Genomic DNA, 22,022 nt, shown 5'->3' with positions numbered 1-22,022 from the left:
GTTTGGTTGTCAAAAATGAGGCATCTCATTAGAATTTCGTGGGAATTTTAGATGCCGGCACGTCGTTTGGTTGTGTTTTTCAAACCCGATGGTCAAAACACCCACAACAATGTCGGGATACGGTCGCCCCACGTGGCTCTCCAATGAGAACCGAATGGCAAACCCCCAAAACCGAGTTTCTATATTAGAATTTCAACAGGAATGGCCTTCTCAAACGACGGATGAGGCTCCACGCACTGCTTCGTCGCATATCTTCCGCTAAATTCTTGTAACCAAATGGCATTTGGGAATTTAGTTCCAACAAAATCCTAGTAAGCATCCCTACAACCAAACGTTACTTCAAAACCCCACCCCCATAAGGTCCTTTCATTGCCATTCTGCACAAATCCCCTTTCACTTCCCCTTCCCGCCGAGATTCACGAGCCAAACAGACCCGTAGAGATCGCCGGAGAAGAGGACGGAAAAAAAAAAACACAGACGGGAGGAGAGAAGAGGGAAGAGAAAGAGAGGGAAACTGAAATGCTTTTTAATTCTTAAAAGTCATATCACCTATTTCAGGTACCTATATAGGGTTACCAGGTATATATATGGGGTTTTGGGGCTTCTCTAAGCCATTATTTGGGAGGGGAGGGGAGGGGGATGGGGGTCATCAAGAACCTAAATACACTACACTTTTGGGTCATACACTACACAAACCAAAAATAACACACTTTTCATTACTCTCTTCTTCTTCTTCCACCCACATACAATAAAGAAAACAAACCGTAAATAACAAAAACAACATATTTCCATTGATATAAGCAAGAAAACAAAAAAAAAACATAAGCTGAAATGTGCAAAATACTATAAATAAACCTCAAATAACATTGGAAAACAACCTAATCTTAATCCCCTACTATCTTCTTTTGCACGAGGAAGACATTCAATGTCTGACGTTCAACATCTTTTTCGCCAGTGGCCGGACGTGCAGCGGTAAGAAACAGTGCTCAAAGCTCTAAAATGGGTTTAATGGGGAAGAAGATAAGTGGTAAAGGAAAGACAAAAAGAGGAGGGAAACAGTGGGTTTTACGAAGAGGGTTTTAAAAAAAAATGACAAAATGAAAAGAGACGAAGAGGGTTTTCAAAACTTCAAATGGGTTTAACGGAGGACGTGCTCGCCGGACGTTTGTAGGCAAGGAATAGTGCTACAGTGGGTTTAATGGGGAAGAAGATAAGTGGTAAAAAAAAGACAAAAATGGAAGAGGAGTAGACCTGGCAAACGGGCGGGCCGGGCCGGATTTGACCCGGCCCGTACGGGTCCGGGTCAAACGGACGGGCCGGGTCAAAGTGACCCGGAAAATTCTACGGGTCATTGACATTGGACCCGCACCCGGCCCGTACGGGCCGGGTCGACCCGCGGGTCACCCGGATTTTTGACGTATTTTTTAAGAGTTTTTTTTATTTATTTAGGGATTTGCTAGCCACCTTCTCCTGGGCTATTTTTCGGCTTGTAGCCCCTCCTTTGCTGCAAAGATTGGGTGAAGTACGGTCTGGGGCAAAGGTGGCTAGCAATAAAGAGAATAAAGAGAAGTAATCATTACGGATTTTTGAAAGATTCTCAGAATTTGTAAGTTTGAAATGAAAAATTACCGCAAAAAGGTCAAAAGTAAAAAAATTACATATAAAATATGACAATTACCGAGAAAACTACGGAAAAAAGTAAAACAATATGACAATTATAAGAAAAAAACCGTCTTTTGCACTTTTCTACGGGCACCTGCGGGTCCACCCGACCCGGCCCACTTTTGACGGGCCGGGTGGACCCGCGGGTCAATTTCTAATGGGTCACCAATAGGTGACCCGGACCCGTAAATTTACGGGCGGGCCGGGTGGACCCGCGGGTCCGGGTCACTTTTTGCCAGGTCTAAAGAGGAGGGAAAAAGTAGCAGTCATGTCACCTGAAAATCTGAAAATAAAACAAATATTTTTAAATAGTATAAAGCAAAAACGTGTCTTCATTGGAAGGGTATTTTCGTCCATAGCAACTTTGAAACCCACGTTTTGACCCCCTTATGTCATTTTTGCTATAGCTAGACCCCTGTGTCATTATACGATTTATTTGACCCCCCTACGTCAAATCTTCTTATAGTTTTAAGGATTTGCTTATTGCATGTGGGAATTTACATATGTTGGTGACCCAAGAGTGAATACTGAATCAAATCACTTGTATAACATTTTTTTAACAGCTCTAATGCTTCCTATTAGGCATTGTTTTCTTTCCTTTTCTTTCCTCCCCCTTTTCATCGAACAGGGTGTCTCACTAGTTGCTATTGTATAATGGATACTACAACACAAAGAAGTATGCATCAAACTCTCCAAATCGTTAGCATCTTCCATACTTTGGCTGTTTTACACAACAAGAGCATCTGATCACTTTGAGTGTTGTAAGTATGGGCTCCAATGAATCCACCAACACTCCACACCATGAAATGGCCCATCATAAGTTGATGTCAGCCTACTTTCTGATCCTCAATATGTCACATATGGCATAGAATTGAGAAATGTCTAATTTTATCTTTTCCGAGAAGATAGTAAAGAAATTAATATTTAAAGATTTATTAAGCCTTCCATAAGGCAGAAGCCACTGATAAGCAAGGACATGTTGGATTAATAATAAAAGGGATCCACCAATAGAAGTGTGCCATGTCGTCATTGATGTGGATGTGCGATATTGGATCATTCCTTATCCATTTCCAATGATCATTACCCCCACCACCATCTTTCCATAGTTTCTGCTAAAATTAGTCGCGAAAAAATCAGACCTTCAAGTTGTAACAGTATCAATCTCCAACAAATTCCTCACATTATTCTGGATTCTTATATGACATTGTTTTCGTGGATACAAAAATCAATATTTCTTATTTGGATTAGAATCAGATGATGGCCCTTCTAAGCGAATATAATCATACATAATCCCTTGGAAGGGACTTACACTTCTCGGCTGAGTGAGAAAAATTGTATTGTCTCCTTCCACAAGCCAAGTGATCTGTACATCAACACTAAACAACCAGTACAATCCATGAATTCCATGTCTAGCGATCGCGTTGTCCTTGCCTATTAGCCCAGTTGAAAAATGAGGTGGATTAACCTTCGAGTCGTTGAACCGAACCTACACCGAAAACAGAAATTATATTAGTTGAATATAAACTAGAATGCTATAATAAATAAACTAAAGATTAAGTTTGTAGTTATATTTTTTTCCATACTTGCAATTCGGAAACGCTTGCCATTGCAATTGCCAACCGCAGTTTATAGCTTCCATTTTTATTGATACTTCCGAGATTGAACTTTATCTGCCATGTTGTTGCTTCGTATGTGTTATTTTCTTTCTTCCTGCAATCAAGAACAGTCATGGCTAACATGTTAGGAAGTCATGAAGAAATGAAAATGTGGCATGGAACTACACTCATCCATGGCTAACATTTTAGGAAGTCATGTGATGGTGTTTGTAAGAACATACATTAGCCAAAGAAAGAAATATATGCATGAAAAAAAATGAGAATGTGACATGCAACTACACTCATATAAATGGATAATTTAAGTATTTCAGCTAGATTTTGAGAAGGCAAAGTATATTGGAACTGTCTTCGCTAAAACTGAGATGCTATAAATTCAGTCTAATTCGAAGGGTGATCTCCCTCTCCCATGGAGCTTCATCCTACCATACCAAGGGGTGAACAGATTTATTGCACATTTTTTTTCATGCTGAAATAATTTTAAATTTCAGAGGGAATAGATTTGGTTTTGGAGAATTCCGAATAAACAAATAGCAGCAAAGCTTGCCTATAGATGAAACATAATGTTCTGTTTTGTATGGAAGTATCTTTGACATGATAAAAGGAAAAAACAGCCATATTTTCTACCTCCTTTCAATCTTTCATGTTTGAGGAGAGGACAAATATACAGAATGAATGGTAATTTGTGAAAATGGATAAAAATAATCACAGAAAATATGATACTCAGACGATCATCTTACTGTGATTTTTACTGATTATGTAGAAAGTAAAAACATATATTGAGAAAATCAGTCTCCCTATGGCAAGTTCTTTAAGAGCTACCTCTCCATCTATTTAGATCTCCATTAAGTAAGATCAATTTTAATTGCACAATCCAAATTTAAGTGAATAATAAGGAGAAAAGGAAAACAAGTTTTTTTGAACTTTTTAGTATTTTCCTCATGATGAGATGAGTTTTGGATAAGGTAGAGAAGGTATCATCTAGTAACATACGATGATGAGGAACAGGCGAACATTTTCATTTTCATAGCAACACATAGTAAATATAAATGTCTAAAAAGAGACGAAAAGAAGATGAAATGCAAACGTAAATGAACCTATCGAAAAATCCAAGTTGAAGAAATCAAACCTGGTAACTTGTGCGAAGAACCAATCATTTCGAAAATCACTGACACCAACTGTATAGACAAGATTTCCATCGGGATATAGATCGGCATATCTCTCCCACAAACCGTATTGCCTAAATCTGTCAAGAGAAGTTCAAGGTTTATAACTTCAATGGAATCATACCCCCATGAAAGAAATTGTCTGTGACCCACGACAAGCAAGGAAATAACTTGAATGCTATATACAATCATTGCATACTAATCGGATATTGATCAGTTTGGTCTCATTTACATATATGAAAATGAGCTTCAGATCATAACTACATGTTCTGCTGTCATTGCCATATTCTATATAGATATGTGTAAAGTTAGGAGCAAGAGAATAAAGAATCAATGAGTTGATAGAGAGGATGAGAACTGACCTTTCAGGATGATTGATATAAAGTTTGTTTATATACATAGGATTAGGATCAGGAATGTAGAACTCGGCCGCAGAACGGTCAGGAACACCTATCTCCCACAAGGTTGGGCCAACTCTTGGAGGTTCATATACAAGATCACCCAAATCAATATCACATCCTGTTTAACAACACTCTGAGTTGTATAACAGAAGACTTCAGATATATTTATCTTTTTTTTTCTTTTTGTTATCAAAATAATTCATTGGGTAAATCAACCATCAACAATTTAACTAAAAACAAAGACCAAAATTGATTTGGTGGACAGGCGGCGTGTTACAGTTACAGTTTCTTGAGGTGGACATTTATTGTCTCCAAAGTTTAGAATGGCAATTATGGATGATTTTCAAAATCTGTAGACGAAATTACTAATGTTGGTGTTAATATTCTCATTCTTAGGAGTAAGGGTTACCCTTCTCAACATTGTCTCCCTGTGGGGCTGTTTGGTTTGCACACAAGAAAGGGAGAGTATGTTTCACCATCAATTCCTGCTCACTCTCCAATAACAAGTACTGAGTTTCATTCCAGTTGATATTTGGAGTGACTCACAAAAAAATTGCAAATAAGAAGGAAGTAGGGTTGATCAGAATTAATTTTCCCACTTTCGTAGTGAAACCAGAGGAGAAGCAGGAACATGGATCGAGTTTCATTCCATTCCCGTTAACAAAACTACCCCTTTATGAATTAGAGCTAGCCCTACTCAGCAATTAATCTAGTAGTTCGTGTAAACTGTGGTTGATTCTTGCAATATAATTTCTACTTTCCTCTAAATTAAAGATATGTTTGTATGTGCTACAATTTTGGAAAGATTCATGAATGAAGGAATCAAAATGTTCATAGTTTCATGTAGTTCATTTCATCTACATCCGAAGACTGATTATCCACATCACACATTTCACATGTGAAATTATTAGCATTGCATTAGAATAAATTTAAGGTAGAGAAAAGATGTTTCGCATCTGGTTCTTCTAGAATACCATGCAATTAAATATGATGCTAACCTGAAGTGATGGTAATAGTTACATCATATTTGTAATCTCCAATAAACCCAGGCACCCATGCATAAATATTATAGTCTCCAGTTCGGATGTCGCTAATAGAGAAAAATCCATCAGGGTCAGCTCTAGTCCAGAACTGGTAGCCCTGTGAAGAGAATACCAAGCAAGTTACTTCTAAGTAGTTTAGTTAAACATGTATCTCAAGCTTAAAATTCAAACTTATACAAAATAAAAACCTTTTGTGATTTCCTTATTTACCTTGCATTCTCTTTGCCATGATCCAACCTCTCCTGGTAAAGCCAAGCCCACATAAGCAGCATCTGCTGATATATAACTTTCATCAATGAATCTACAAAAAGGAAGAAGGTAATTTATGTCGGTACGGATCATATGTTTGTTCAAAAAACCAAATGGGCAACAAAAAATTTGAAGAAGCGGAAATAAAAGATATTAGTTTGTGTAATTAGATTTCATGGAACAGTACAAAGATACAAGTTTACATAAAAACCCATACCGATCTTTGACAAGCAATCTACCACTAACATAACCCCGTTCTTCTGAACTAGGGAAGTCCTCTGAAGCTGGAAAACTATACGGCCAACTTTCGACTTCGACCATCATCTATATTTTAGAAAAATAAAAAGAAAAGTGAGCATTCCACACATCTAAGTGAACCTATACTGTCCGTCCATGTTGTATGGGGAACTGTGGAACAACCAATTACTCCAAACGCTCTAAGCCGTTGGAGAAGGCGCTATTTAATTCTTCATACTTTAACACTCCCCCTCACGTGTGGCCCCCCTTTTTAGGGTTGGCCTGCACATGGCAAATGTGGCCCCTCTTTTGGTTTGGCCATTACATGTGGATTTTTAATATCGAAGAGGCTTGAACCTAGGACCTCTGCTCTGATACAATTACCATATGAAACGACCAATCACTCCAACAACCTAAGCTTTTAGAGCAATTGGTTGTTTCACATGGTATCCGAGCAATTTGTCTGGGTTCAAAACTCCTTGATATTAAAAATCTACATGTAATGGGAAAAGAGGACAAATGTGTCATGCGTAGGCGAACCCTAAAAACGAGGGGCCACATGTGAGGTGATGTAAGTATAAAAGATTAAATAATGCTATCTCTAAAAGCTTAAGCTTTTAGAGTAATTGGTAGTTTCACAGGAACAATCATATAGAAATCCTCTGAATATATAAATTCCTTATGGCTATACTCTTTTGTACTTATGTTGTATTATTGCAGGTTCAATGAGAACTACTAACAGATTTGTCTCTATACAATTTCTAAAAGGTTAACAACATAGGAAGACCAGAAGAGATTACATAAATGAAAATTTCAAGTGATCTAAGAAGCTACAGAAAGAATTCTCGTTTAACAGCTTATGGTGAAGTAGGACCTGCATTTTTGCATCTTCCCAAAGTAGAAGTGGATCTTCATCTGTCCAAACAGAATTTAGATAGATAAGAACGGGTCCGAAAACCTTTTTCCATTGCTCACCGTTTCGGAATTTCGGCACCAGATCCTCCCCAGAGTAGTGAGCACTGAGAAACATCTGTATACGACATATCAGCTAGTAAAGAATTAGTAATTATTACTGTGAAACAAACAAGTATTACATGTTTGTCTGGCAAAGTTCTATATAACATCATTCTTGCTGCATTAAAGGTAATTAATCTCCTATAGAACACCCAGATTGCAAAAGTTTGATACTATTTTTTACAAAAAATGGATTAACTAGATGGTGATGGGAATTGGACTCCAGTTTGTCATTATAGAAGGTGATGGGCCGAAAGTGTTTGTAGTGGGATCTGGCTCAGGTTTGAACCGTAATTCATATTCATTAATTAGTACAGATTGAGTTGATTTGTTCTGTGAGATTATTCAGCGGTGTTGAATTGGTGACCTTAACCCGAAGAATTAATTTAATTATATGAATTGATTTGAGAACTGAATTTGCCATTATCAAGGGCATGCTTTAGAGATGGATATAGACTGGCATAGTCACTCAAAACAAATATTCAGTAAAGGAAAAAATGTTCAAAATTCTTATAAAGTCTAATCTCTCTATTAATAAAAAGGCTAATGTTATTATCCCAAGCACCATCAAAGGTGAGAAATGTGAAGCTTTTGCAACAGGACTCGAATGAGGGAGATTAGGACTTTACAGCGAGCGTGGTGGGACCCACGTGGGAGGTGAGGTTCTGCTTGACTGGGCCTCCTGACCGGAACTCATCACTCGGCGTGATTTGCCAGAATCCGACCGGAGGATCAAAGCATATCCAGCCGTGGACCTTGTTATCTTTGTTCTCAATCGAATACTGGTACTTGTCATCCACCTGCCCATAATAATATTACATCATATGAAAATTTCGAAGTGAAAGCCTTTCTCCACATTGAAATACATGAATCAATTCAGTTTTCGCTTTATGCAGTCCATCAAAAACTCCATTGACTTGTCTGAGTTAATAAAAATTGGGGCACTCCAATCAATTACTCACCCAAGTCGACTCGGTTTTACCTTGAGCGAGTTCTTTTTCAAACTATTTTTTCTTACCTCTCCTTTGAGATCGGGATTGATTGGATTTGTCAAGAGAACTGCTTCTGGGTAGGCTAGCGGCTGACAACGTCCGGGCAGTCGATCATCCGGCATTGGCATCACCCTTTGTCTATTATCTGTTACTGCCATGTAGTGAAACCTACAAATTCCAAAATATAGTAAACTCATAATAACTGTATTTTATCTATCGTATAAGATGGGTGCATTGGTAAAAATTGTCCACTGTGAATTGAAAAAAAAAAAAGATAATTTGGATCATATGATCTGGCATTCTGGCCTCTCTTCATTTAGCACACAAGATGAAGGGTCTACATCCTACGATGCAAGGGCACGGAAATGAGTGATGGAAACACAGGTATAGAGAGTCGGATTAAAGTTTAATTGTGATTCATAGATTATACTAATTTTAATTCTTTTACATGATAATATACTTATATATAAGAAATTTTGATAGGTTAAGTAAATCAAATATTATTTTTCCATATAAAAAACTTTATATTAGGATATATAAAATGCAAAACATGTAATAATTGTAAATTGGGATTTGCTAGAGAATTTTGCGGGAAGGCACTTCGCAGCTGACTTTTTGCAGGAGCTCAGATGAATTAAATGAATAATAATCGGCTCAAATGTGACCCTGTGTGGCTGTTCTCTCATGAAAAAGTCAGCCGCCAAGTGCCTTTCCGCATAATTCCTGTTGAGAAAATACGCCGGGCAATCCAATCCGATCATCCACAAATTAAACGGGAAAGATAAACTAAACAAACAAGCCACGAGATGAACACCAAGATTTTACGTGGTTCGGCCAAGCCTACTCCACGGTCGAGAAACACGATCTTCCACTATGAGAAAACAATATACAAGGATTACAATGGATTAATCACAAACTCACAAACCCGCAACCCTTTCCTTGCTTCTCAAACCCAAGACCGTACGCTGAGAGAAATCCAAGAAAAAACCCACAAGAGAATACTCGAGAAAATGCCAAGAGAAAACACAAGAAGAAACCCTCTTCTTTCGCCTGTCTTTTTCTCTCCTCCCTCTTTTCTCTTTCTCTAACTCTCCTTTTCCTTGAAGTAGCCAACACACTTCAAGCCCCCACCCACAAGAGAAACTCACGCCAAAATCTCTTGCCGTAACCTACTTTGTTGTTAAACAGAAGTAGTAGTATATAGAATAACTATAGATTAAAGAAATACAGAAGTGTCCCATGGACCTGAAATTATTAGAATCCGATGGCCACTTGGGTACTTCACTAACTAAGAAGAATCCATATCATAATCTACATTGTGAAAGAACCAATTACTCCAATGCTGTTAGAGTTGGTGTTATTTAATCATGTTCACTTGTGGCCCCTCTTTTGGATTGGCCCCCACATTGATTATTGCATGCACTGGGGGATAGATAGCTACTTCAGGAAATAGAATCGCTTTTTTTTTTTATGGAGAATGAGATGGACCAGAAAAATGTGTGTACGCAGGAGGGTTTCAGTGGTAAACATATTCCGTGCCGGTAATCAAGTCATTGCCATTCCTTGCCTTCTCGCAAATCAGAATGTGACCAATGGAGGGCGCTGGAAGGAATGATTCTCAGAATCTGACTCCCAATGTTTCATCTGCAAGAGGTCTGGACATGAATCCAAAGATTGTCGGTTTAAATGCACTAAATGCAAAATCCCTAACGTGTGGTACTTGGATAGTGGATGCAGCAACCACATGACAGGGAATCGAGAGTGCTTGTCAAGCTAGATGACCAAGTCACTTCTCAAGTAAAGCTCGGAGATGGAAAGTCACAAAAAGTTGAAGGAAAGGGAGTCATAGCCGTACCGACAAAGGGAGGTAACACTAAACTCATTCAGGATGTGTTATATGTTCCTGGATTAACTCAAAATTTAGTGAGTGTTGGACAGTTAATACTCAAAGGATACTCAGTAAATTTTGACGACAATAAATGCAAGATCACAGATAGGAACATTAATCTAGTGTCAATGGTAAAAATGGCTTCAAACAAAGTTTTCCTTCTTGTTATGCCACTAGAAGAATCTTTTGCCCTGAAAGTTGATATAAGCAGTGAATTTTTATGGCATTTAAGATATGGTCATTTAAACTACAAAGGGCTAAGATTATTGAAGAAGCAAAATATGGTGACTGGCCTACCTCCTATTGAAAAAGAAGAAAAAATCTGTGATGGATGCATTTATGGAAAAATCCATAGACTGCCATTCCCTAAATCAGCATGGAGAGCTCAAGCTACACTAGAGTTAGTACATGATGATATTTGTGGACCAACCAGAACACTATCATTTCAAAATAAGAGATATTTTATTTTCTTTGTTGATGATTTCAGCAGAATGATGTGGGTCCATTTTCTGGAACAAAAGTCAGAAGCCTTCACTGTCTTCCTTCAATTCAAAGCTTATGCAGAAAAAGAAAGCGGGCATCAAATAAAAATACTCAGGACAGATCGTGGTGGAGAGTTCATTTCTCAACAATTTTCAAATTACTACAAGGAAAAGGGAATAAAGAGACAACTGACAGCGCATTATAGTCCTCAACAAAATGGCGTAGCAGAACGAAAAAATCGCATTATTGTGGAGATGGCGTGCAGCATACTGGAAGGAAAAGACCTTCCAAACACATTCTGGGCAGAAGCAGTGAACACGACAGTCTATATACTTAATCGGTCTCCCACAAAGGCTGTTCTGAACATGACACCATATGAAGCTTGGTACAGACAAAGACCGCATGTAAGTTTCTTCAAGGTTTTCGAGTGTCTTGCCTATTCTCTTATTCCCTCACAGAAAAGAGAAAATTTTGAGAAAAAAGGTGAAAAGCTTATCTTCGTTGGCTATAGTGAAGAGTCTAAAGCATATCGGCTCTTCAATCCAAAAACCAGCGAATTGGTGATCTCTAGAGATGTCCACTTTGACGAGATGGGATCTTGGCAATGGGAAGATAAAGCTTCCAATGAAGCAAAACCACTTGAATTTCATGCAGAACCAGATCAAGGGGAAGCCAGATCTCAGCCAAGCACAAGTTCTTCAAGTCCAACTTATGATTCTCCTGAAAATTCAGACTCTGAATTGCCACCAAGAAAGGTACGAGCTTTAAGAGATATTTAGGACTCATGTGATGTTGCCTTCTTTTCATGTGAGCCACAGAGTTATGAAGAAGCAAGTAGAGAAGAAGTCTGGAAGAAAGCCATGGATGAAGAAATGGCTACCATTGAGAAGAATCACACATGGGAACTTGTGCACCGGCCTAAGCAAAAGGACGTAGTCGTCCTAAAGTGGATCTACAAAACAAAGTACAATGGAGATGGCACAATTCAGAAACACAAGGCTCGTTTAGTAGCGAAAGGCTACTCACAACAGCCAGGAGTCGACTTCAATGAAACATTCGCCCTAGTTGCTCGAATGGAGACTATAAGAACAATCTTGGCTTTAGCAGCTCAGTTAAAATTGCAGGTGTTCCAGCTCGATGTAAAGTCAGCCTTCTTAAATGGAGAATTGGAAGAAGAAGTTTATGTGGAACAGCCTAAAGGCTATGAGGTAAAAGGAAAAGAAAATATGGTCTATCGCTTGCAAAAGGCCTTGTATGGCCTTAAACAGGCACCTCGAGCCTGGAATAGTAAGATTGACAGATACTTCCATCAAAATGGATTTCAAAGAAGCCCAAGCGAGCCATCATTATATGTCAAGAAGGGAGGTATGCAAGATTTTCTCATCGTCTGCCTTTATGTAGATGATTTGATTTATACAAGCACTAATCCATTGATGATGGAAGATTTCAAAAAGGCCATGATGAAAGAATATGAGATGACAGATCTGGGCTTAATGAGATACTTTCTTGGTATTCAAGTCAAGCAGTCTCCAGGAGAAATATTCTCCTCTCAAGAAAAATATGTTGACAATCTCTTGAGAAGGTTCAATATGTCAAAGAGCAAGCCTGTAAGCACACCGATGGCGGCGAACGAGAAACTCTCTATGAATGATGGAGCAGAAAAAGTTGACGCATCACTCTATCAAAGCTTAGTTGGCTCTTTGATATATCTTACAAATACAAGGCCGGACATTGTCTACTCAGTAAGTCTCATTTCCAGGTTCATGAGTGAACCAAGCAAAATTCATTATACTGCAGCAAAGACGATACTACGGTATCTACAGGGAACAGAAAGTCTTGGCATCAAATACATGACTGAAGAAAATGGTGGACTAATTGGATACACAGACAATGACTGGGCAGAATCCATTGATGAACGGAAGAGCACATCTGGCTATGTATTCTGCATCGGATCAAAACCAATTTCGTGGTCCTCTAAGAAGCAAAAAACAATCGCAATCTCTTCAGCAGGGGCCGACTACATCGCTGCCACTGATGCCGCATGCGAAGCAGTTTGGCTGAGAAGAATCCTTTCAGATATACATCAAGAAGTAAAAGGCGCCACAACAATTTATTGTGACAATATGTCTGCAATTGCCATGACAATATGTCTTCCATATCTCCAACAGAATTTTAATATCAGGGAGTTGTTGTGTTTTCAAACCACGACCTAAGGCAATAGCTCTGATACCATGTGAAACAACCAATTACTCTAAAACTTAAGCTGATAGACTTGGTGTTATTTAATCACGTATACTGCAACATATATCTCTAGACAATAATGCCATTTGAGGGTTTCTTCTAAATTCTACTTGTTTATTGTTTATGGCAGATTAAGATATTAGTTTTGAAGTCAAATGTTTCTACATAGTGAGAGAGTTGTGGACATTTACTTGTCTTTTCTAAGCTTGAATGCAATCCTTGTTTCAGATAGGTTGAAATCAGGCCATCCTTCCAAGTGTTCGTAAATAGCATAGGAATAGAAGCCACAGCAGCCACGAAGCATCACAAACCTGCAAGTTTCATTGCTCTTGTTTAACAAAAAAAAAAACTTTCACTCCTCAAATTTAATAATAAAATCTTTGAATTCAAATTAAAGGGAATGGTATCCATAGTCCCTCATTTCCATAATTGACACCCTTCATGGTAATAAATATTCACTAGATGTTGATGATTTTTTGGAAATTAAATGAACCCTTCAACAGCTAACTAGAAAATATGCAGTATAAACAAAGAAGTAACATGGGAAGTGATATTTACGACCCTATTGATTACTAGGGACATCCAGCGCCAGTGTATCTAGACTAAAGGATGACTAATGTACTTGATGTCAGAAGAATCCAGTGGATTTGATTGCCACGTACACTGGCGTTGGGTGTCCCTGGTGATAAAAAGGGCATAAATATCACTTCCCAGTAACATTATTAGGAGTTTTTATATGATGACCGCGCGTAGCTACACTGTAGTTTTAAGGGAAAAATACACTTAGACCCCCTGTGGTTTCTGACACATTCAACTTAACTCCTAAAGTTTAAAAAGTTACAAGTAGAGCCCTTGTGGTTTCATTAGGTTTTTTTAACTGGACGGAGCTGACAGCGTGAGGGAAAAGACCAAAATGCTCTCGTCTTCCTCAACTGAAAATTAGGGTTTTCATACTTGAAAACTAAAAATTGGGGTTTGATTCAAACCCTTGTTGATTTATCAACAAAAACCCTCCATTTAGGAGTTTTATTTGTCTTCAATTACATCATTATAATGATTTGCACAAAAACCCTAACGTTTTAGGGCTTTATTTTTTGTTTTTATCGAGGTTTTTTCCTTGAAATGTGGGTTTGATGTAGCCATGGGGTGGGATTCGATTGTCTGTGGTGGAGGCGACGGCGGTGGCCGGAGATGGCGATGAAGGCGGTGGCCAAAGGTGGTGACGAAGGTGCTGGCAGGAGGGGCGACAACGGTGGTGGGAAATGGCGTAACCCTAATCCCTATGCAAATGCGGGTATTTCTGTCCTCAAAATATTAACCATGGTTAGTTTTAGTCTTTCCGTCAGGTTAAACTGACGGACAGTTGACGGAGGGGGTGTGCTTGTCACGTTTTGAAACCACATGGGTCTACTTGTAACTTTTTAAACTTTAGGGGTTAAGTTGAATGTGTCAGAAAACACAGGGGGTCTAAGTGTATTTTTCCCTATTTTTAAAGAAATACAGTGGGGCCCACCTTGTTTGGAGATCAAACTATCCATTTGTTGGGCCCCAACTTAAATAGATTGTATTTGTGCCCAAAAAATCTATGCCATAATGATCCTAACTCTCCAATCTGTAGAGATTTCCATAATATGCCATCCTACACATTGGAAGGTTAGGATCATCCTATGGCAATGATATTTTGGGGAGCTGATATTCATTTCACAATGATGAGATGAGATGATAAGTTATGTGAGCACCTCTTGTCTATATTTAAGGGAATGAGGGTGCTTTTCAGGGAGGGATCCCATGTTCTTGTAAAGGAAACCTCCACCTGATTTTCATCTTCTACTATAACCTTAAAACTTGTCCCCTTTATCCTGCAAAACATGAGATTGTTTTATCATGTTCTAACAATTAAACATTTACCATCGTTATAAAAAGATATATGCTTGCAAGTGTGCACACAAGCGCAACGTGCATGCTTGCACACATGCATGGCACAACGAAGACCCGTGTCATGTAAAATTATAGAACTTACACATCAAATATTCCCGGACCTGCTGGCTCGCTCCAAACAAGATCCCAGTACCTGTATTTAGATTAATTTAATGAAAGCATAAATTTCTTTTAATGTGGCCTTGACCAGCTCATTTGAGGGGTTCCTTGCTTTCTCTTGTCAATAAAATTTCATCATTAAAAATATTTCACATAACAAATAATGAATGCTTGTGTTAGCCACGGTACTATACTTGTCATATGCGCAGTGCTTAGTATCCATTGTTTAACTTAATTAGCTTTTGTCTTTCAATAGAGTACTTTGTTAAACAACCATTTGTTCCAAAAGCTTAAGATGTTGGAGATGACGTTATTTAATCTTTTATACTTTAACACACCCCTCACATGGGCCCTTATTTTTTTGGGGTTTGGCCGGCCTACATGTTGCACATTTGGACTTTTAATATCAAGGAGTTTTGACCTCAGGACCTTTGCTCTGATACCATGCTAAACAACTAATTACTCCAAAAGCTTAAGCTGTTGGAGATAAGAGTTATTTAATCTTTTATATTTTAAAATCTTTTTGCATAGGTGAATTTCCAATCTCTACTCATTTACCGTTCCATCACATTCCCTCTGCCCTAGTATTTTCAACCCCCTTTTTCCAGCATTATATTTCCACCTTTTTTGTTTGTTTATCCCTTTTAGGAAAGACAAACAAAAGGGATAGAAATGTTGCGAAAAGGAGTGAAGATATTATTTTGGCTCTGAAAGAGACAAAAATGGGCTTGAAACTCTGGGAAAGGGGGTGAAAATATCATTTGCTACAAGTGTATGCTCTAAGGAGCCACGGGGCCCACAAGCAGATGGGTCGGCTATGAACCTTAATTAATGGTAATGAGGGGATGCAACGGTTACACATTGCATAATATCCGTAAGATTAGATTCATTAAATCTTCATCCAAGTTTTTATTTTGGTAAATCAAGAGTAATAATAAGATTGATGATAATAATTAAACCATGTTTATGTAAACTAAATACAATGATCTCAAACTAGAAGTGGTGTTGATATCAAGTAAACACTTGAATTACTTTAATTTAATAATGACTAATGATATTTTCGCTATTTTATAAGGTAACAAGTGATTAATTTAAATTTATTGTAAAAATATCACCATATGTAAAGCGAATAAATAAAAGGGATAATTACATTTACACCCCCTCTAGTTTCTGACACATCCACTTCCACCCCTATAGTTTAAAAAGTGACAAATACACCTTGTAGTTTCAATTTGTTTAAGGTTTGCCCCCTCAGTTGAAGGTTCGTCCATAGATTGAAGGGTTAGGATGATCCGATGGAGCTGATTTTTTGGGCACACCCTAACTATGTCAGGACCCATCAAATGAACGCTTTAGATCATCCAAATAATGTGGGCCCATACCCGAATCCAAACACTACCAAACGCTTTGGATTCGGGTATGGGCCCACATTATTTAGATGATCCAAAGCGTTCATTTGATGGGTCCTGACATAGATAGGGTGTGCCCAAAAAAATCAGCTCCATCGGATCATCCTAACCCTTCAATCTATGGACGAACCTTCAGCTGAGGGGGCAAACCTTAAACAAATTGAAACTACAGGGGTGTATTTGTCACTTTTTAAACTATAGGCGTGGAAGTGGATGTGTCAGAAACTAGAGGGGGTGTAAATGTAATTATCCCTAAATAAAATAAACAAAATAGCAATTGAAAATACGAGAATTTATGTGATGGAAGGCCTTATGAACACACACTCAGCATCCCATCATTAATATTTGATCCAATAGCAGCTCACTTTTTGAGGAGCTGCTGCTGTATCAAATCTCAAGGATGGTCCCTTTATGGTACTACCTTTACGTGTTTATACGGCCTTTCATCTAATTTCTCAACTACATACCCTCTATTAACCTCTTCATTAAGAACTTCGAGTAAATTATCAATGCCATTATATTGAATTCCAGTAACAATTCCCTCTGGATTCGACAACGTCATTTGAAGGATGCCATTATCGATCACCACCTGCAAATCAATGTTGGAAGGATCATCAAACCATGAATATAATTAATGGAATGATAGACTGAAGGGCACCGTTGCAAAAACCAATTACAAGGGCTCCCCATTTGTCCATTTCAAGAAAGTGCATTTATAATGGCATAGAAAAGCATGCTAATTGATTTAACAAATTTAAAATTAAATGAACAATAAAGGAACTTTGTTGACAAGGACCAATGGGGGCGCCCTTATAACTAGTTTTTTGCAAGGGCGCCCTTCAGTCTACCATTCCTCACATAATTATTAGAAAAAATCAGGTCCAGAAGTTGCTGGAATCAGCATCCTATTTTGATTCCATCTAAAGGGAATGGAGTCAAGGGGTGGAAATGATACCGGGGCAGAGTTAAAGGGTAAAAAATGTAAGAATATGTTTCCGGCCCGAATAGGTACATTCTCATTCCGCCCACGCCGGAATGAGAATTTTATTGAATTTTCATAATTAAAATTATTATTTTAATTCCCCTTTTATGAGGAATAGAAATAGAAATTGGGGTTGGAATAAAAAAACTACTAGATTATACATCTTTTTGGGTTGGAAAATACTGGATAAAGCTTCATGTGCTAAGTAAGAAACAACCCAAAATAACAAACATAAAAAAATGGAAGGAGAAAAGTAAGAGAAATTAATACATGTTTTTCTTGTACTTTCAAGTGCACCCCCAGAGGCGGCATGTATCCTTTGCCCTTGGAGATATCGTTGATTTTAGGCAATTAGAGGAAAAATCCAATATCCCGATTTACACCCACGAGGATTGTAATGGGAATGTATATCTACTATCTTACCTTGGATTAGAGGCAAAGTACTCTTATTCATATTCTTTTTCAGTTCATGGCTTCAAAGCCAACCTTCTCCTTACTTAAGCGGCATTCCTTCTGGAAAGCGAGTTTCGTGGACGGAGAGAGTCGTGCAAGAGTCGCAAGTCGAGCAGTAAATCTGTTATTAATTAGTGATTCAATTTTATAGAAGATCAGTGTTATAGTCTTATAGAGGAACTATCATTACTGGCCCATGCTATAAGCTTGGGATTAAAATTCCGGGCCCCACCCCCATTAAAATATATGGTCAAATGGTAGGCCCCACCTGATGCATGGAGTTTGAGTAAATGTGGCGGTAGACCCACCCATCAAAACATGGTGTAAAATGCTGGGGATCCACCCTATATATGCTTGGGTGTGGGATGGAGATGGTGGAGCCCGCCCATGGGTGTCAAATGGTGGACCCACCCTATTCATGAGTTTCAGTGGAGGTGTCGGGCGCATCCCATCAAAAGATTAGTGTACAATGATGGGCTCTCCATGCTATGCACGAGGAAGGTTTTAAATTTCGACAGAAATCTGGGATTGAAATTTTGGGTTTCGGTTCAGAACGAAACTGAAATCGGGTATACCCGAAACCGTATAAAATTTGTACCGAAATTTAAGGGATGTCACGTAGATTTTTTTTCCGTTACATATTCTTTTCTGAAATTTTCTATGGAATAAAATATTATTTTATTTGATTTCATGGATTTCGCCTGAAATTTTGGAATTTAGGCCGAAAATTTCAGTTTCAGTGAGGAACGAAACGCTTATAGAAACCGAAATTTAAAACCTTGTGCATGAGTTGTAAAAAAATCCATGGAAATAGAAACCAAGGTATTGTAGGTTTGCCAATTTACTTAAAAACAAGCAAAAATTTTGAAAAATGAATTTTTCATGGAAAAAATTTCCTATTAAATTTCTCCATGAGAAAAAAAAGAAGGGAAGAGATATTTGTGCACTTTTTATTACTAGGGACACCCAGCACCATTGTATCAATGATTAAAGAGGGGCTGATGTACTTGATGTTAGAAAAATCGAGTGGATTTGATTGCCATGTGCACTGGCGCTAAGTATCCCTAGTAATGAAAACAGAAATTCGTTGCTTCAAGGCGTGATATCACTTTCCTTAAGACAAGATTTGCCCCCACCAGTAGTGTGCAAAGGGGATCCGCGAATATCACTTCCCAAAAAAAGAATGACAACTAGCTCGGATTGAGGCCAACCCTAGCTCAACCCGATTTAACATTAGACCAACCCTAAGAATTACTCAGCCCGAGCATTGGGTCGAGGAGCGTCAATAGTCACTGCAAGAAGAACTGGATATTGTGACTAATAGTATTATGTTGCTGTTTTTTAGAATCTAACGATGGATTCTTCTTTAGACCGTGGTTAACTGGTTAATTATTGAACTTTAGCTATGGAATATTTTCAACTGTGGCCAAAGATACCGATTTATGAAAAAGTTTTTCTGTTCATTTTTTTATAATTTTTTGGGACGGCCAGTGAACGACGTTGTATGTCTAATTAGTGACAGCATTAAAAACAAAGAAATTAATATAAAATTTTTTTGACCTTCAACGTGGAATTCCCCACAAGCTTCAATGGAGCCATTGATATTTCCCAATTCCTTCTCATGACTGAATCAATGTTTTGCTAACCACGATTCAAACACTTGAATGCCGTCCAAACTTATTACTCCTAGAACTTTTGCTAACCACGATTCAAACACTTGAATGCCGACCAAAATTATTACTCCTAGAATTTAATTCTCCAAGGAATTAACTTATTTCAGCTGCGTCACCATGGTTGGGAAGGCTTTAGGATGTCTAAAAAAGGCTCCAACATTAACACATAAAAGGCAAAGTAAAGGACTGTACGACTTTATACTTTGGTTCTATGACAACAAGAAAGAGGGGCCCTTGAATCTGAGCTTAAGATTGTTGATCGAGATATTGAAAATAGCCTTTTGGACAATTGCAAAATTAATAGGACAATGTGTTGTCAATTTTTCCTCCAAATATAAATAATATGGCGTATCTGATTACTGAATTTTCTGGAAAAACAGAAAATAAATGAATAGATTAAACCTCTTCGATGCGGTGAGATGAGGCACGAACTAGGTCGCTCTCTTTAAGGTGATTTTGCGCCTCTGCAGAAAAAACCTCTGGTGCAACAGATCCGAACGCAATCACCCACATGATACAACAACCCGACGCACCGTCGCTATCTATCTGAAGTGCACGATCAGACAGATCTGAACCAAGTAGGGAACACTCCGAATGCCCAGAAAATGGAATAAAACAGAGAAGAAATAAAATAACATAACACTATGAAATATAGAGAGAAACTCGGTTCTGTCAACAACAGAGAGAAAGTAAAGCACTGTTTTATCATAGGCAGAAGAGTGGTACAAAACAGAAAAAGCTGCGTATTTTAAAAACGGTGGTAAACATGGGTTTTTATAAGAAGAAACGTGTCTGTTAAAGACACCCTTTAAAAACAGTAAACGTAACCTTTAGAAAACGTAAATGTACGTTTAAAGCATAAAGACACAACTCTTTAACGTTATTTAAAAAAGAGTTGTTTGTTAAAACATTTTTAAGAAGGATTTTAACTTTCACATTTGAAAAATACGAAACTGATGGGGCACAAATACGGCTACGCTCCCAGATTTCGCCACGTGTCATCCATGCACGAGCAGAGCCCAACCATCATGAAGAAGGGTGTTGGAAAACGGCAAAGACCACGCATTCATGACACGTGTCGCCCTCTCACCACCCAGGCCTCATCATCACAAATTAGGGAAGGAAATGGCCGCCAAAGCCACGCGCGCCGGCGAGGCAGAGGGACGGCCCAATCCCGCAAAGGAAGTTTTTCCCTCCATAATGATGAAAAGGGCCGCACACCTCCCTTTAAAAGGAGAGGGAAAGGAAGAAGAAAGGGACCTTTTTTTTCTTTTGGCCCCTAAAAGCAGGGAATTCACCCATCCTCCACCCCGCAATACCGAAAAAAGAGGCGAGGCAACAGAGGAGGCCAGGAGTCCCATCCTGCCCTCCCTGCTAGTCCCCTCCGACTCACTCATTTATGCACCCAGAAATGTCCCCGCGCACCGGCCCTGGTAACCCTGGGCAAAACCCCCTCCCTTTCTAGCTGTTCTTTATATTGACTGGTCGAATGATCTGACTTGGGTGTCGAAGTGGTCGTCCGGGACCCACCCCGGACCCCCTGACCCCATTTTGTTTGTGATTGCAGACCACGCGGAGGCCCTCTACCGACCGCGCGATCGCAGACCCGGATCCAGACGCCATCATATTGGCGCCATCCGTGGGACTCGTCGAGTAACTGAACGCCTTATGGCGATGAGAAACCACACCCAACAGCCAGAAACAGGGGTAATAACCAGGAGTCAGGCCCAGCGCGCACAAGCCAGCTCCTCAAGCTCCCAAGAGCGAAACTCACCGCCTTCGGACCGACCCCGACCCTCCTCTAGCACGCCGCAGATGGTCCCCACCATGGAGATGTTCAACGAACTTCGCAACAAACTACTCCAGCGTTTGCCTCTTCCGGCTTCGAAAAAGCCCGGGACGACACAGGACCGGACAGAAGCCTACGACGAAGGCAACGAGGAACAGTCAGGGGAACGACATCCCCGGCGAAAGCGAGCGCCGACTCGCAGAACGCCGTCCCCATCAACAAATAGCCCCTTGCCCCACGCAGCCGGGGGACACCAGCGAGGCAGCGGGAGACAGGTTACTAACAGCCGCACCCCCCTGTCCAAGATACCCGTCTCCGGGAACCGCCCTTGGCTCGGGCAGAGGAAGTTGCAACCTCGGCACAACCGCCCAGCTTGGATCCAATAGCGTACCTGCAAAGGCAAATCCGAGAGGTAAAACTAGAAATGAAAAAACCCTACGCCCACGGCATCCTCGATGAGTGGGAAAGGGAAACGGCATCCCCGTTCACCTCAGAGGTCTTAAAGACCCCCGCAGAGGCAGGCATAGACCTCTTCCGCTTCGGTCTATACGACGGGAGCACAGACCCCCTCGAGTTCCTCCAGACTTTCAAGAGAGTAATGACGCTTCGAGGCGCGTCGGATGGATTCATGTGCAGAGCCTTTGCATCCCTACTAAGAAAAACCGCCAACGACTGGTACATGAGATTGGA

General features: G+C 39.4%; 1 protein-coding gene across 1 annotated transcript; it reads right to left on the bottom strand.

Annotated features, from left to right (window-relative positions):
- Positions 1 to 2,808: 2,808 nt before the first annotated feature.
- On the bottom strand, positions 2,809 to 17,799 carry LOC143849729 (uncharacterized). Its single transcript, XM_077358893.1, has 15 exons — positions 17,688 to 17,799; positions 16,903 to 17,024; positions 15,010 to 15,060; positions 14,729 to 14,848; positions 13,181 to 13,300; positions 8,404 to 8,545; positions 8,015 to 8,185; positions 7,246 to 7,401; positions 6,352 to 6,458; positions 6,096 to 6,186; positions 5,841 to 5,982; positions 4,804 to 4,960; positions 4,405 to 4,521; positions 3,246 to 3,372; positions 2,809 to 3,148 (listed from the first exon to the last, which is right to left on the bottom strand). Exons 1-15 carry the CDS (start codon positions 17,727 to 17,729, stop codon positions 2,888 to 2,890), a joined length of 1,926 nt encoding a protein of 641 aa, XP_077215008.1. The 5' UTR covers positions 17,730 to 17,799; the 3' UTR covers positions 2,809 to 2,887.
- Positions 17,800 to 22,022: the final 4,223 nt, after the last annotated feature.

This window comes from Tasmannia lanceolata, unplaced genomic scaffold (assembly GCF_043159265.1).
Source record: "Tasmannia lanceolata isolate RefF3 unplaced genomic scaffold, GAP_Taslan_0.1 ptg000018l, whole genome shotgun sequence".
Taxonomy (NCBI): Eukaryota; Viridiplantae; Streptophyta; class Magnoliopsida; order Canellales; family Winteraceae; genus Tasmannia; species Tasmannia lanceolata.
Note: the sequence above shows the minus strand (reverse complement) of the source record. Positions and strands in the feature narration are given on the sequence as shown.